Here is a 16,997-nt window from a genome sequence, read left to right as displayed (position 1 = left end):
CTCAAATCATCCGAGTATTTCTTTGATCGGACTTAAGAGGACATTCTCGACCTGAGCTACTCTATCCTTGAGCTCCAAGTCCATCTAGCCCAACTAGAAACGTTGAATAACACACAACTTAAATTGTATTATTAAAACAATAACAAAAGAATTGTTTTTCCATCAATGAAAAGCACCTACCCAAGATGTATCTATTTTGGTTCATGATCTTCTCAACTAGTCTATCTTGCTTGTGTTGCCATGAGGTAGGTGATAACCACTTATCTTTCTTTCAATAATAATAATAATAATAATAATAATAATAATAATAATAAATAAATAATAAATAATGAACCAAACGTTCATAAATAAATTTATATAGAATTTGTTATATTCACTTAATATACATAAAAATAATTAAATAAATAAATTTGAACAACTCGTTAAATTATATGAACAAACTTGAACACATGTATTCAGCTCATTAATATTCATGAATAATATTCACAAATAAAATTTGTGGACAATGTTCATAAACAAAACTTATGAATTGTGTTCATCGATAAAACGGTAAACAATTAAAGAAATTTTCAAAATGAACAAACAAACTTATCAAGTTTAATAATTAATCAAACAAGCTTAAAACTATAAAATTTTTAAACAATCAAACAAACTTGAACTGAAAGTTCAATAACAACTAACCAAATCAAGCTCAAACCAAACTTAAACAATCATTTCAACAGCTTAATTCATTTTAAGCTCAACTTGACTTAGCTCGGTTACCTTATCAAATAAACTTAAACACTACAAAGTTTGATTCGGCTTAACTCGTTTACATCCCTGAAGGAAATCATGAACATACAAGGGAATCTAAGCCAGCAAGCTTTGTATGCATGCATCTTGCATTTATATACTAACAAATCTAACTTGTTTACATTGCTTAATTTGAAATCTTGTTTATCAAGTACACAACTTGGTACAAAACTTTCAGCCAATGTAGCAAATTCAAAATTTTCCATTTTCGATCATACCGTGTTATTACTAGTGTCCAATATATAGTATGCTCTCAGTCCTCCAAAAATAGGTCACATTTCCACCTTATCAGACAAATCTTCATTTTCACCCTCTGAGTTATTCTCCCCTCCAGATATAATGCTCATCAAAGTTTTCTTTGCCTGGCCGACGACATGAGAAGTTTTCTTTGCAGCACCTGCTACCATGGGTTTCAAAGAGATGTCTGGTAAGTTTGCTCTTTCTTGTATCAAGGCTGTTTCCAAATAGGAATGAAATTCCAACTGTCAGCGACGATAAGACAAGCTCAAATGAGTATATGAATCAGCAATTCGGAAGAAACTTACAAACTGTTTGTTGCTTAGCTATAGAACCAATCTGTCGGATGCCAGCTTCTGCAGCTTGGACAGCTTGTGAAGATTTGTTGATGCCATCAGCTATTTCTTGGCTAGTCAATTAGAAACATGTAAGGTGGTCAATGACTGTAAAAGCGCCAACTTTAGTCTTTGTCCTAAAGAAATATCATGATCGTTGTCATCAAGATGAAGAAACCACAACTCTTACTCAAAGTTTGAATTGTATAATGAAGGATTCGACTAGAATCTTCCTCTATCATTCCCCCACGCCAGTGATAATTTAATTTAATTGTTTTATTCTAGGTGTTTGTCGTATACTGATGTAACATGGATCACAAAGAGAGCGATTAGTCATAAAGTGTATGTCTAGAAAACTTGGCAGTATAATAAGTGGCTAACATACATGTTAAGAGAACAGCAACACTAGAATTTGTATTTGTCCATTTATTGGACTTGGAAAATTAACAATTTAATGCAAATGGCATAATCAAAATCCTTTTAACCAACAGGAGCTACCACACAACCAGAGAAGTTCATATACAATTGCATCAGAAATATTGGGACTGGCACAATGACGTGAACAGATGATCAATATTATTTTCTGACACAATAAGGATGTGACAGGGGAAAATGGTCTTTCTCAATGTTGGAGTGGAGTTTGAAGGGCAAAAATCAAAAGGGCGCCCTTTTTTATTGGAATTATCAAAAGGGCACCTTTTTTCATAGCTGTTATAATATAGACATTTCATCACCGGTCAATATCATATTATAATAGCTACGAAATCGTAGTTGCTTTAACTATGTAGCAACTACGAGATCCTAGTTGCTACAACTATGTAGTAGTTATGATCCCGTAATTGCTACAACAATGTCTAAAACAAAGGTGTTTTAGAAAATAAAAATGGGCTAAGGCAAGATGAGATACTGTTTTGATAATAAATGAAAAAGAAATGTCCTTTTGACAATTCTAATAAAAGGGACGCTCTTTTAATTTTTGCCTGGTTTTGAACATACAAAGCTGAGCTAGTCTATATGTCTCTCTCAAAGAGACCCAATTTTCATCAAACCTAGTGCTTACACGGACATGATTTGGTAGACAGTCAAACTGATCTACTGTTCAAATGACCTGGTAGTTAAATGATCTGATCATTAAGGATCCAGCCCACATTTATACACTAGACTCCATACTTGACAACAGGAGTAAACTATCTTGTAAGGTCAGTGACAAATCATGCATATAAAAACTATCTCCGTACAAGTATTGTCAGTTAATTTCCCAAACAATATATAGGTCATGTCTTTTGTTTGCTTTTGTTTCAGAAACAATGAAAGGTTCATGGGATCAAATCGTACCATAGGAACAAGAATTGTAAGATTCCAAAAAATTTAATATTTTTTATGATGAATTGTAAATAAATTTAGAATTTCTCATGCATATTAACTTCTAATAAATAATATTATTATGATCATTTCACAATTTGCATAATATTATTATGATTATTCATGTACATAATAAATGAATAATATAATATGACTGTAAACCAATAACAACAATAAAACTTTTATCCTTCTCCTGTACAATTGGGCTCGATCCCCTATTATATCATCATCTATAATTAAATGAATTTTATTTTGTGCTAACAAAAAAAAATTTGGTCTTTCTCTTCCTCGATTAATTTGTATATTTGTTACAGTCTAGTATCACCTAACTAGGACATTTTTTAGTCGTTTAGTACATATTCATATCATTTTAAATGTGTCTCTTAGAGTTTTCCTCAATCGGTGTAACCCAACTTTCTCTCTAATGTTCTCATTTCTTATCATGTTTATTCTCGTATCTCCGTATATTCATCTTAACATTCTCATCTCTGTGACTCTCATGCTCGTTTTATAGTCCAACATTCAACTTCATATAACATAACATGTGTATCGTTATTTTGTAGAACTTCTCCTCAAGTTTTAGAAATACCTTACGAAATGACAAAGAACACCTCATGTCCTCCATCCTACTTGTATCCTATATTAAACATCTCTATTAACTCCTCCATCCTTTTGAAAAAAAAGATTCTAAATTAAAACTTTTAGTAATAGATAACTCGTTGTCTTCTATCTTAACAATTGTCTTGCTACATCTACTACTACTACTACTACTAAACTTAAATTTTGTATTCTGTCTTAACTCTACTAAGCCTACAACTTTTAACTTCCAATATCTCCAGCCAAGATTTAAGCTTAACATTTACTTTTTCATGAGTCTCATCGGCTAAAATACTGTAGTCTACAAACAACATGCACCATATGTCAAGTGAGTTCATCCACAACTAGTGTAAAAAGATATAAACTTAAAGCTTACAACGCCTAGAGTTTTCACTCTTATCATTACATCTTTATACATATCCTTAACTGTCTCAACATATGTTGCACACTTTTCTTTTTTAGAATTCTCCACATAATTTTCCTTAGAACTATTATAGATTTTTCTAGGTCAATCAATATCATGTGTAAGTCTTGTGAGTGCAATCAACCTAAGTTTGATCGGGTACGATCATAGTTTTGATGTGTATGTCAAAGAGTTTAAGTTAGTCTTTCATATTGTTTTAATATGAGTTTGAGTCAAGCAGGACTTGGTGAAACACATGAGTAAAATCTCATCCTATGGCTCAGATCCTTGAGATCGGTGAAGGATGGTGCATCTGAGAGACCACCGGATGAGGAGCAAAGGAGTGGGCCAAGGGAAGCAAACTTCAAGGCAACATGAAAGATGACACGGAGAGGAGTCGCAGGCTCAAGTGTATCTAAGGGACGAAGACCGAGGAAGAGGGCTTCAAGGGCGACTCCGGAAAGGATGAGTGTGAGTAAATGTAAGGGATCAATCAACTGGTACTAAGGGCAGTCGAGTGGTCCAAATTCACGAGAGCACAGAATGGTTCTGTGCCCGACGGTTGTGAAGACCAGTCGACTTAGTGACACCAGTCAACTGGTAGAAAGTAGTTGACAACCGTTGGCAAAATCTCGGATTCTGCAAAGTAACGTTGGTTGTGTCCAACGACTACACCAATCGACATGTGCATGGGTTAGTAGACTGGTGCAAGAAATGAGTTTTCTTGTGATTAAACCCTTTTCACTCTATTTAAAGGAGTTTTGAGGGATGAAGGAGGTTACTGATTCTTGCTAGAGTACTCCTAAGTCATTCCCTCAAGCTATAAGCCAATTCTCTTCCTCCTAATCTAAGTTTCCATCTTGTAAAGAGGAAGAGAGATTTGTGAGAGGTTTCACTCCATCGAGAAGGAGTAACCTTTAGCCGGAGATTGCCGGGGACTAATCCATCGACGGATTGAGGGATCGTCCATCTCAAGGACAAGTCGTGGAGTAAGAGAAAATAATCTCCGAACCACGTTAAACGTGTTAGAGTTTGTGTTCATTCTTTGTTGTTCTTATTAGTTTAGTTTCATTTCTGCTTGTGCAACTAACATTGTAGAAAGAAGATCGATTTGGGATGACCAAGCTATTCAACCCCCTTCTAGTCGACCACCAATCTCCAACAAGTCTTGTTTCTTTTCTCGATACTTTTTAATTAATTGTCTAAAAACATGTATAGTTTCTATCGTCAATCTTTCAAATATAAATGTAAATTGATTTTCAGTCATCTTGGTATCTCTTTCCTTAATCTTTTTTCTATCACTTTTTTTTAAAACTTCGTGATATAGATCATTAGCCTAATGTCTCTTAAGTCACACAATTTTATACGTTTTCTTAATGTTTACACAAGGGATTAAAGTATTTATCCTTCATTGATCAAGCTTTTTCTTTGTTTTCGATATCAGATTAAATAACTTGATAATTCATTCAATACGCTTCCCTAGGCACTTTCATACTTTTATTAAAATATCATCTGGTTCAATCACTTTTCCGTTTTCTATACCATTTAACGTTTATTCAATTTTTAAAAATTTATATTCTCTAATAAAAATTTAAATTTTTATATGGTCTGTCATTTTATGGTTTATACTGATAACAAAAGATAACCGAAAGATTTCCTCTTCAGACACTAGATTATGTGATTTTCTGCTAAATCAAGTAGAGCCATCAATTTAGGTTGGATCTGTCGGGTTGGGTTGCCCCACCAAATAATTTAAGCGGGTTGAGTTAGAATTTTATCAATCCAAGCCCGTCGCGGGCCAACTTGTCAAGGCTCGCGATGGCCTTAGGTTGGCCCGCAGGTTGAGAAATAAATATAAGTCAAATTTTATGTCAATGTGTTATCTTTCTTTGTTATAATTTTAAAATAAAAACAGTACTTTTCATCAAACATGTGTATTTATTTGTGTATTTACATTTAAAATATCTGTTTCTAGATACATTTGATTGATGAAACCTTTCCGAAGTAAAACATTGAAGATATAAAACTTTTTTGATTTTTTTTTTTTAATTTTGATGGGCCCGCGGGTTGGCCCACCTAACCCGCAACCTACCTTGGATTGGGTTGGAGATTTTACAACCCCGCCAAATGGTTGGCCCGCCATGGAAAGACCCACCCCGTCGTAGGTTGACAGCTCTAAAATCAAGGTTGACAGTTGGAATACAAAGAACAAACATGAACACTTTTTAGTAGAAAGGGATAAACCCTAATCATACATAGGTTGGAATTCGTCCAAAGACCTTGTGCAATAGGACCAAAGATTTTACCAAAATTATCCAAACATATCTTGAAAAATTATGAAAAAACAAGTTCAAGTTGTAATACATTTATCCAAAGGTTTCTTGATTAGCAATTATCTTGGGGCAAGGTCACTAATATTTATGAACTCTAATGTGAGGCTAACGTATAAAGGGAAGGATTTTAGTACCAATCAGAACAAGTAAATGCGATGATAGTACTACCCAGTATTGGTCGAAAGAAATAGGATGATACACCAACCAGTACATACCATTTGGTAGGATAACAAGCCAATCCTAGTCAGATCAGAACCTCAAACCATGCATAAGAGTACTGATCATCATTCATTCATTTGATTCCTATCAATTATTTCTAACTGTATCAATCTCTAAACCTGCAAAGTACATTTGGTTATTGCAGTGTCTGGTAATGCATTTAGATGAACTGGCTTAGAAAAGAAACAAAATGTATTTGCAATAGCCAGAAAAATATGACAATGTGTTGCATTGCTTAAGAGTGCCATGGCCAGAAAAACCTCTTTGAAATTTTTTTATTTGCACCTGAAATTTAGGTAACAACCCAGTATACAAGTAAGACCACATCGTCTTCAGCATCAAGTAGCGTTTGTGCCCAACTGTTTGGACTCAACTACGTGAATTTTATCCCTCCGTTGATAGAAGACCAAAGCTATATTTCTCTCTATCTCTTACACATTCAATTTTAATCAATCCTTACAATATATGTGCCAAAAGCAGAAATCCACTAAATATTTCTAGCAATGTGTCTGGAAAAGATGTGCCTTGGTTCTATTATCAGCAATAGATGCACTTTTAGTTGGCTGTGTTTCTAGGAATAGTTGGAACTAAAATCAAAAGTCATGAGACAATGCATGGAAGCCATTTGTTGAAAACAAGAAATATTGATATCAACATGTCTCATGCTTGGAACCGTAAGTACAAGTATGTACCTTAAATCACTCAATTCCAAAGTAAGATCACTGATCTCCATGCCTGACAGTCTTATTGCAGCCATGGTACTAGGAAGCTCCTCTTGTGCAGTATCTGCTAGTCTTGTAAGAGATATTGCAACTCGCTTCATTGCCTACAGAAGAAGGAACAGATATGCATCACTTCATAACATGCAACATCAATGGTAAATTCACTATGTTCTAAAGAACCAATTACTATAATTTAAAACATTGGTCCTCTAATAACCTTATTTGGGTATAATCATAACTCCACAAACTATTAGTCAAGTAAGAGTGGCATTTCGACTGCAGCATGTCTAGGTGGTTGGTACAATTATGCCCTAAGTGGTCATATTCAACCAAGATGTTCTGTTATTTTGAGCTTGCGGAACTTGTGACTCAACATGGTTAAGTTGTGTTGGTCAACCAAATTAGTTCGACTAAGAGGTTGCTTGAGTTTAGAGAAAAATGGTATGAGACATCCGAGGGACAATAGAATGAGAAGAGAACTGATTGACAACTTTGACAGCAGTGCAATCGATGGATTTCATAGGTGATATTGAAGGATTGACATGTGTGTGTGTGTGTTGTGGATTTGGTGCATCCGAGGGGTTGAAAACCTGATGGAAGGTGGATTCTTGGACAATGTAAAGTTGTTGTGACAACCGGAAGACAGTAAGCAAAGAGAGATTGTGTGACTTAATCCCCGAGTTCTTGGTTATAGTCTAAGCAAGAGCTTGATCTCAGAGGTATGTGAGGGCATACAAAGTGTAAGACGAGCAAAATTGATGATCAGGTCAACTTAGTCAACTATCTAGTCAACACTAGAATCTCGTGCTCAAACAAATAGTTGCTCTCTGTTTTAATTGAGTCGATTGGAATGTCAATTGCATTGACTTATGAGACCATTAGAAAGATAAAGTCGCTATATCGACTAGTCAAGTCGATTAGAATAGGTCTCAATCAACTAAAGATGGTTCAAATCAACTAGATCCTCATGGAGTCAACTAAAAACTAAAGTTGAAAAAATTGTTACGGATAAGCTTGTGATCTTATCCAACTCAATAGACTAATGCAATTGAGTTGATTGGAAATGATTTGAGTCAACTAAATGTAGACTTAGTCACCTGAATACTAGTGGTTGGCTAATAAGATTTTCTTATTAAGATTTCAATCAACAGCTTGATAGTTGAGTCAATTGGCCTAAAGCTAACTGAATGAGTAGTCTTATCCGCTCTTTAAATGCACCCCTATTACTATAAATAAGGGGCAAGGGGACCTCAAATAAAAACTTATTCACAACAAGTATTCAACCTTTTGCACTCACTCTAAAGGCTTCTAGTACTCACAAGTGGCCCTATCTTCTTTGTGCTTAAATATTCATGTTTGTACAAAAATACAGGGTTTATCTACCTCTTTCAAAGGATTTATTTTACATAGTAAGAAATCCAAACATGATCCACCGAATGGATTACTAAGGGTGGAGTAGGATCTAGGGTATAAACCACGTTAAATATATGAGTTAGCGTATTATTTTATTTTTATATTGTTCTAGTATTTCTATTATGCACATTGGAAATCGGTTTTTCATAACCAATTGATCCAATAGGGACATGGGCGACTATTTCATAAGTAGAGCATCGTAAATCAATTTCTTGAGTGAATAAAAAATTAATATCCAAGATTATTCAAGTTATGAAGTCTTGGGTTAATTAAATCGGGCAAAAACAATGGCCCATCCACAAGTGAGGTTCATAGACACAAACACATGAATACTAACTCAAGTATGCGTAAATGTTGATTCTTGTGGGATCATAAAGGATAAAAATTGCTTGAGAACATAGGAAAAATTCCTAAGATTGGGTTACGATTGAAAGAACTAACTTAATTAATTAATCTTTGACGGAGTCAAAATGATGCATTGAAAGTGGACCGAGACAGTAAATCATTGCATCCATTTCTCGCATTTCACATGTGCTAAGATGTATTTTCTACAGTTATGTAGAAAATGTATCGCCTCGTTTTGCAAGGAGATAGCGGCTGCATTGAAGGACATGATTCTTGTTGTGCTCATTGTTGGGATCTTGACGTCTACTAGAGAGGGGTGAATAGCGTCTCACTCAAATCGTTCGCTTCCTGCAATTGTTAGTACACAGCGGAATACAAAACAACTAACAAATAGAAAGACAAACCCACTGACACGTTTGTTTACATAGTTCGGAGATAAAGCTCCTACTCCAAGGTTGTCCGTAAGGTGGACGATCATGATCCGTCGGTAGATGACTCCTCGGAAAACTCCAGCTAGCTTAAACCTCCTTTTCGGTCGAGAAACTTCACCACAAGCTTGATCCAAACACCCTTAGATAACTAGAGAAGCTTGGAGCACTTAGGAGACTTCTAATAGACTTTAACCAAGTTTATTTCGTCGATCATGGCCAAGCACCCCGAACTCTCTTAAATAGAGCTCGGGAGAAAACACAAGTTGTGTTTCCCGCCATCAGTCGACTGGTCTATACACCAGTCGACTAGTCCTTTAAGTGAAGTCGACTGTTACACCCCAACGGTCGACTACCAGTCGACTGCTATAGTGCTACAGTAACTAGTCAACTGTTACAGTAAACCCTAAACCTAGGATTTTATCTTGAGTATAATCTCTCATGCACTCGTCCTTGCTCGCACAATCTAGACCTGGCCTTCTAACCTCCTCCACCAGCCTCATGTCCCTCGGATGCCTCCCCATCCTTCACGCCTTGCCTTCTGCAGCTTCCATCGGCCTTGTCATCGTTGTCAGGTCTTCACCGCCAAGAGGTCGCACCTCCGGGACTTCATCCATTGCCAAGTCACACTTGGACTTATGTTGTCAAAACTACATGCTTGGACTTACACCGCCAAGATTCACACTTGGACTTTCCTCCTTTGCCAAGATCACACTTAGACTTTCCTTGTTATACCTGTATCTTGTACACTCACAATACATATCAAATACAACAATAAACCTAACTTAAACCTTTGCCCAAACATCAAAACCTAGGGCACCTAGATTGCTCCAATACTCATAACATGAGACATCTCGTTCAGCCGACAGCATATCAGAACAGGAAATGTCAGAATGTAGAGCAACTCAAAATGCGTCTCAGTTTCTGTGATGCACAGTGTTTGCACTTGATGTTGTGTGCACCTAAAACACCTGACAACATTTCTAGCAAATGGAAACACTGGAAAAGCAGAATTGGCGTGGAAAAACACTGAACAACATTTTCCTGTAACAGTTGAAACAATAAATATTGTGCATATGTCCATTAATTAATTAATTATTAGAAAGAGGCTTCCTTTAATTTTATGCTTTTTCATCCCTTAGAAGAAACGCTTCTTAACCCTATGTATTAATCCCTTCTCCCCTTGCTCAAAAAATCTCAAGTTGTGAGTTTTGTTTAGTTGTTCTCTCTCCCTCCTAAAAGAGTTCCATATCTATGTGTGGTTTATTTATTTATTTTAATCTCAACACCTCCATTAGGTTGTGGGGAATAGGGAATGTCTATCTAATGAACTATCTCATGCTCTTCATAGAATTGGAAAATTGATCGTGGTTGTTAAAAGCCCAAGAGGGAGTTCATTCTAATCTAAAATGACAAGACACTTAAGTGAAACCTCTTAATATTTAAGCATGCTTTAATATGTCTCACTTAGTAATATGGGGTTAGAGGGATTTGTGATAAGGACCTCATCATCTTCTCACTTCTCACTCCTTTTTACTATGTACTTTAATATGCCTGCTCAGGCCTAACATCACTATAGTTAAGGAACCAACTTTATAGTTTTATGTTTAAGGAAAATATGGTATTCCTCTTGAATAGATAATTGCATCTATATATAGGACTCAATATATAAATCCTAAACCTAAAATATTAATGTGAGACTAAATCCAGTATCCTAAATAAACTTATTAATGATGGTTCTAAAATGCAAACTAGGCAGTTACTTAGGTGGAAATAAAAGAGGACTCCTTCGCTTGGTGAATAAGAGGCCCCCCTTTAGGTGGCTATTTTAAAAAGCAATCTAAGCATGCTGCTTAAGGGGTAAGGTAGCTACTCCCACGGGCATAGCCAAGTTGGTACTCGGGTAGCAGAGTTGCTTCATTGGGTAAGGATCGATTTCTACAAGGATTCCACGGGCTCTCCCACCTAGGAGGCCGCTCAGTACCGTGATTTACCTCCCTTCATCCCCTTGTGGGGTCGGCGATAAGAGGCGTTGTCGATGAGCGAAATTACCTTTTTGCTTCAGTAGAGGATAAGGTGGCTTCGACCATTTACTTAACTTCTTTTTTTTCTCCTCTTAGAGAGGAAAAGACTTCATGGTTATAAATATGATTGTAACCTAAGTTTAAAATTTCAACCCGTGCCGGAGTTGCGATATATGACTAGAACTATATGATTTTGGTACCGTATCATGCCGATACAATTTCAATACTTTTTTTAATATAAAATATATTAATTAAAAATATTTTTAATTAATATTTGATCATTATAGATGTCATTATTAAGTTATATTTGAGATGTTGAATGTTGAGTTTAAGTTTTGATATTATCTTGTGAAATATTTGATTCTTATTGAGTAAAAATTGATATAGGTTAATTGAAGTTCATTAACAATGTTTAAACTATATTTAATTTAGATATATTTTAATCAATTTAAAATTAAATTCAATTTATATATAGAAAAATTTAGTTTATTAGTAGTAAAGTTAGAAATTATATTATATTTAATTTTTTTATCTAAGAAAGGAAAAGGATGGTCATTTTTAAAGAGATTAAGAGATTTTATTTTTTCCTCTATTTACCTTAAGAGGTATTTTTTTTCTCTTTATTTATTTTGATGGAGAAAAAAATAATGAATGAAAGAGGAAAAAAATTAAAAGGAAGAAAAAAATTAATGGATAAAAGAGAAAAAAATAAGAAGGTAAAATTTAATAGGGTCAAGGAAATACTTGTTTAAAAAATAAAAAATAAAACCTTTAAAATTAAAAATTAAAAATAATTAATTAAATTTAAAAAAAATACAAAATCAAAAATCTTTATTGCTGTGGCGAGTGCCCCGCCACCGTGGAGGTGGTGTGCAGAGGCCGTCGCAGGGTCATAGCACCCTCCGCACCCTCACGGTGTTCACAACACCCTATGCACCCATGCGAAGGCGGCCGCGGGGGTTCAACACCCTCCACAATCTCGCAAGGTCATCATGGCCTCGCGGTGCTGGTGCAGTGAGCGAAAGAGTACATTCCGCCCATGCCGATGGGCATGGCAGGAAATTGAAAACCATGATTGTAACATACCACAACTTATCCATATTTTGATATTATTGCACCACACTAATGTGAAGTGTTTTCTTATAATGTGCCAATTTGAATTATAATTACAAATTGTTTGATAGGATATACATCATTATGTCATACATTTTGTTGTGTTATATGTTTTCTTCAATACAATCCAAACAAAGTCTTTTAACGTTGTTAATTATGACTTCTGATTATAAATTTATTTTGATTGATTAATGCACTTTCATAAATATATGATTTAATCCTTTTTGATATTAACATCAATTTTTATTTTAATATTATTTTAATTTTTATTGCCTAATCGTTGTATAATTGGTTGATCACCTACTACCTAAAAGAATCTTTCAAAATCTTCACTTTTCTCTTACTAGGAGCCTACCTCCAAAAGGCTAGCAACATAGCAATAGCAAGTGTATATATAAATCTTCTAAGGGTGTAACTAGAGGTGGTCATTCACGTTAGCTTGGTTATAGACTGGTTGAGTGTCATTGACTTGTGACCGTTTAGTCCCAACTTAAACCAAACCTGTTTAATATATTAATTAAAATCTATAACCTCAAAACAACTCATTTATAAATAGTATGACTTGTTTATAAAGTGTGTATGACTCGTTTAATTAAACAGGTTAAATAGGTCATGTGACACGCCCGTATAATTAAACAAGTAATAAATGAGTTGAATAACACAAGTTGTTTCACAACTCAAATTAACTTTAAATAGAAACATCATAGCGATTATTTTTAATTATACAAAAAACTAAAAATATACTATATTATAACATATATGTTATTATATTATATATTCATAATTTATTTATTAGATTGTAAATTGATAGCATATAAATTACTACTAAATAATTAATTAAATATCTATATATTTATGTCACAGCCAAATGTAGCTTAATTAGTTTATAACATGCAAAATTGTCGGCTAAGTTGTGTCATGTAAATGGGTCATGTCAACTTTTGTCACCCTTAGTTCCAACCCACACATATCAAGATATGTAATCTCCAAATGAGATGATTGTAACTCTAAGGACCACTTGCACCCATTCTATATAGACCCCATAGTCACTAGTAAATATCAAATGAGTTCCTATGGTAAGTCGCATTTGATGATTGTACTCTAACAATTTGCATACCACCTGCCTAGCTCTTTAATACTTGGTTGGGCCACCAATGCAACTTTGATAACCCTTATTAAATCCCACTAATAGCACAAGTTGAAGATGAAAGGTCGTACAAGAAATGGCATGATAAAAGTTTACTAAGACATAATAACATGGCTCCAGATATCATACAATATGCATTATGTTTCATATTAAACAACCTTGGACAGGGTAACTTAAACACTTACAATAAGAGTTGGGATGGCTGCAATTACAAAGCTAGCAAATGCTACCGAGGTCTGCACCAAAAGATAAAGAATAAAATAAAATAAAATCTTCAGTACAAAACTGAATTATACAATGATCAGTAAAGCAGCATAATATCAGTTTTTAAGTAAACCTATTTAACAATTCATTAGGTCATTCAATCTGGATTCAAAAGGAGACACAATCAGTAAATTCGAGCATGCAAATGAAACACAAAAGCAGTAAGAAATGTAAACTGACAGAAATTGTGGCTTTGTTTATGTATCATACACTTCTGCAGATAGGTTTGTTATATAGCTTTCCAAAAAAAAAAGTTAGTTGAATAGCTGTACATGAGCACAATAAGAATGTTCATCTCACCCAGAAACCCACATTAAAAGAAGTAAACTAGAAGCACTTGTAGAATAGAAGGTCAACTTTAAAAATTATATTATCATATTTATAATAGAAATTATAACGTCAGTTTTATTTCATGTTTCCTGAATTCTAGTTTGAGACAATTACTATCCATATGCTATAAGCAAAGGAGTATCACCATATACCATCAAATTGAAATTTAGCAAGCATATGGAGCACATATGAATCTATTAAAGCGGAAGGAGTACCAAAGAATACACTAATAAATGTAATTAAAAAAATTGATAATTTAAATATTACTAGTGATATAGTCTTTCATAGAACTCAACAAGGGCATCAGATTCAAATAACTGACCAAAAATAGTTAGGACAAGCATAATTGATAAAAAAAAACATGCTAATCTATTGTTATGACTATCATTGACATGAACGTACAATTGGGTATGGCGATATACAAATCTTGCAGAAGCATGACAACAAACAGAAGAAAACAGTGATATTTGCATGATAGTTATCATAACAAAAATAATAATCTAAACTATTGTAATACCACATCTTGCCATCATCCGCAATAGATTTTTCAGCATAAAAATAAACCAAATAAATCCCATTACCAGAAAATGAACAATCTAAGTTCATATGTATGATGCAAACATTCAATAATTCCAAGTACCAATCCTAATGGGCATTTGATTATTTGATTGATAATAACATATCAATGGATGCTCACCAAACATAATTACACTCTATCTTCTAATGTTACAAGTGTTTCCAACCCCAAAGACGATCACACAGTAGCAGAGTGTAGAAATAAATGAAAATGAATTCATCGTAACGTCTCTATCAGAAAGCGGTTGAACCCGGGTGGTGCTTGAGGCAAATAAAGTATTACCGTGCAAGCAATGAAGGCCAAGAGGAAGAAGGCTTGATCCCCTAAGCTCATCCGATGCGATCCCAGTTTTCCAAGAATAGCAGGCACGCCGATCCCAACACTAAGTCCAGCCGGTTCCGATCCCTCTTTCTGGCGGTTGTCCGCTCCCCCTCCCGCCACATTGAGCTCCGTCACAAACGGCTCCGCCTCCGCATCCACTGCATCGGTCCGCTTGAGCGAGCAGCGAGAAGTCAGGAGGCGAGGGAGGCGGGCGCTGAGAGACAAACGGCGGGGAGCATGTCCTCTGGAGAGAAGGATAAGGGGAAGAAGATTAGGGCTTCGAGGGTTTTGGGCGAGGGCGGCGGGAGAAATAAGAGGCGATTGCCGGAGGGGCATCTGGAATTGCTGCCGAGAAGCAGGCGTCGCCACGGCGGCGTGTTTTCCCCACCGTCTCCGAAGAAACTATAAATGGACAGGCGGCCCGGACCATACGCTAGTCAAAATGCAATGGCCGTCCGTTATCCTAACTAGGGAAGAAAGACTCTTCCGCCTTAAAATAATATTTTCAAGTTTTTCGAGTTGGCCCACAGCATAAATCATTTAGGGCTGCTTGACTCGGCTTCTTGGTCTATGAGCGAGTTGAGTTGCCCCGAGCATGGTGCAACGGTAAACGGATGGATGAAAACAATGAACACAAATAAATATTTGCGACACTAGAACCACTTGTAGTATAGAGTCGTTGAGTCGTTCGTCATAGCTCATATGTGCTTTTCGGAGCGGGGGCTGATGGAAAATCTTTATGAAACTAAATTGAATGAAAGGTAAAAATACTTGGACACTTAGGCAACAATAAGTGAGTTGACTTAATTCGATAGAACTCAGATCTATTTTTTTTTATAATTCAAGTATTCAGTTATTACCATCCGATTAATCTTAGAAGTTACCAGTCCAGTCCTATAAAAATTTCTCATTAACCATCAGGATAAATCAGAAAGTACATATGAGCATTAACTAACGACCTAGCATCATAAATTTTTCAAACTCTCCAGATGTAATATATTCAATTATAAATTAATATAGAAGGGTAAACTTATAACTAAGAATTTAATCAAGTTGTGAGATTGAATTATGATGACTTTTGCACGTCTAACTCGTTTGAATCCATTTGTATGCTACTAATATTGCTCACCCGAGATTCTAATTATTTTAAGTGGATGTAAATTAATATTTTTTTAAATGAGTTTGTTAAGGAAGAGTTTTATGTAAAATAGGGATGTCAAAAATGGACCTGACCCATCAATCCGGCCTGAGTCGACCCGAAGAATATCAGGTTCGGATTCAGGATTTTCATATTCAGGTTGGGAGGTTTTGGGTTGATTTAGGTTCAGATTGAATTCAGGTTGGATTCGGGTTACCCGAATTGACTTGAATTTAGGATTTAGGGACTTTTAGAGATTAAATCAAATTTTATTTTAAAAATTAAAATATTTTGTGTACACCAATAGCAGAATGTTAATATAACAATAATAAAATATTGAGATAAAAATTTTAGGTTGGATAGGTTATTCAAATTGGTCGGATTATCCGAGTTCAATTTAGGATTTTCGGATTGAGTTTGAATTCGGATCAAGTTCGGGTTGAAATCTTTTTATAATATTCTTGCTTTAATCAAACTTGAACTCATCTGATCCACCTAAATTGACACCTCTAATATAAAGTAATCACCGAGTGTAAAAATATCAACTTTCTAAATCATGTATACAAGCTGAAGAAATATTGTAAAATTTGAAATAAGATCTTCAGGTTTGGTATAAAAGACTCAACCTTTCTCACTTCCAAAGATTTTAGGAGATGACAAATAGATTTTTTTTGTTTTTTTTTTAACCAAATACACAAAAGAAATCATTAAGAAGTTTAGGATGAATAGCGCTTAGGAGTTGTCAACTTCAATGACTACTAGTACTAAGAATAGATCATGACTTAGAGGGCAAAGAAGCAAACCCTAAGTTCTATAAGGAGTGTCAAGGAGTCTACTCAAGTAGACATAATATTTTATTTGTGGTAAACATGTGTTGGAAATTTGAATGAAAAAAAA

At 35.0% G+C, this 16,997-nt stretch overlaps 1 protein-coding gene across 1 annotated transcript; it reads right to left on the bottom strand.

Moving 5' to 3' along the window:
* Window positions 1–778: 778 nt before the first annotated feature.
* Window positions 779–15,436, bottom strand: LOC122010392. The gene is made up of 5 exons (XM_042566909.1): window positions 14,924–15,436; window positions 13,656–13,706; window positions 6,971–7,104; window positions 1,338–1,438; window positions 779–1,246 (listed from the first exon to the last, which is right to left on the bottom strand). Exons 1-5 carry the CDS (start codon window positions 15,296–15,298, stop codon window positions 1,065–1,067), a joined length of 843 nt encoding a protein of 280 aa, XP_042422843.1. The 5' UTR covers window positions 15,299–15,436; the 3' UTR covers window positions 779–1,064.
* Between the last annotated feature and the right edge of the window lie 1,561 nt (window positions 15,437–16,997).

This window comes from Zingiber officinale, chromosome 8A, assembly GCF_018446385.1.
Source record: "Zingiber officinale cultivar Zhangliang chromosome 8A, Zo_v1.1, whole genome shotgun sequence".
In the NCBI taxonomy this organism is placed as follows: domain Eukaryota; kingdom Viridiplantae; phylum Streptophyta; class Magnoliopsida; order Zingiberales; family Zingiberaceae; genus Zingiber; species Zingiber officinale.
This window is presented reverse-complemented; position numbering and strand designations above follow the sequence as displayed.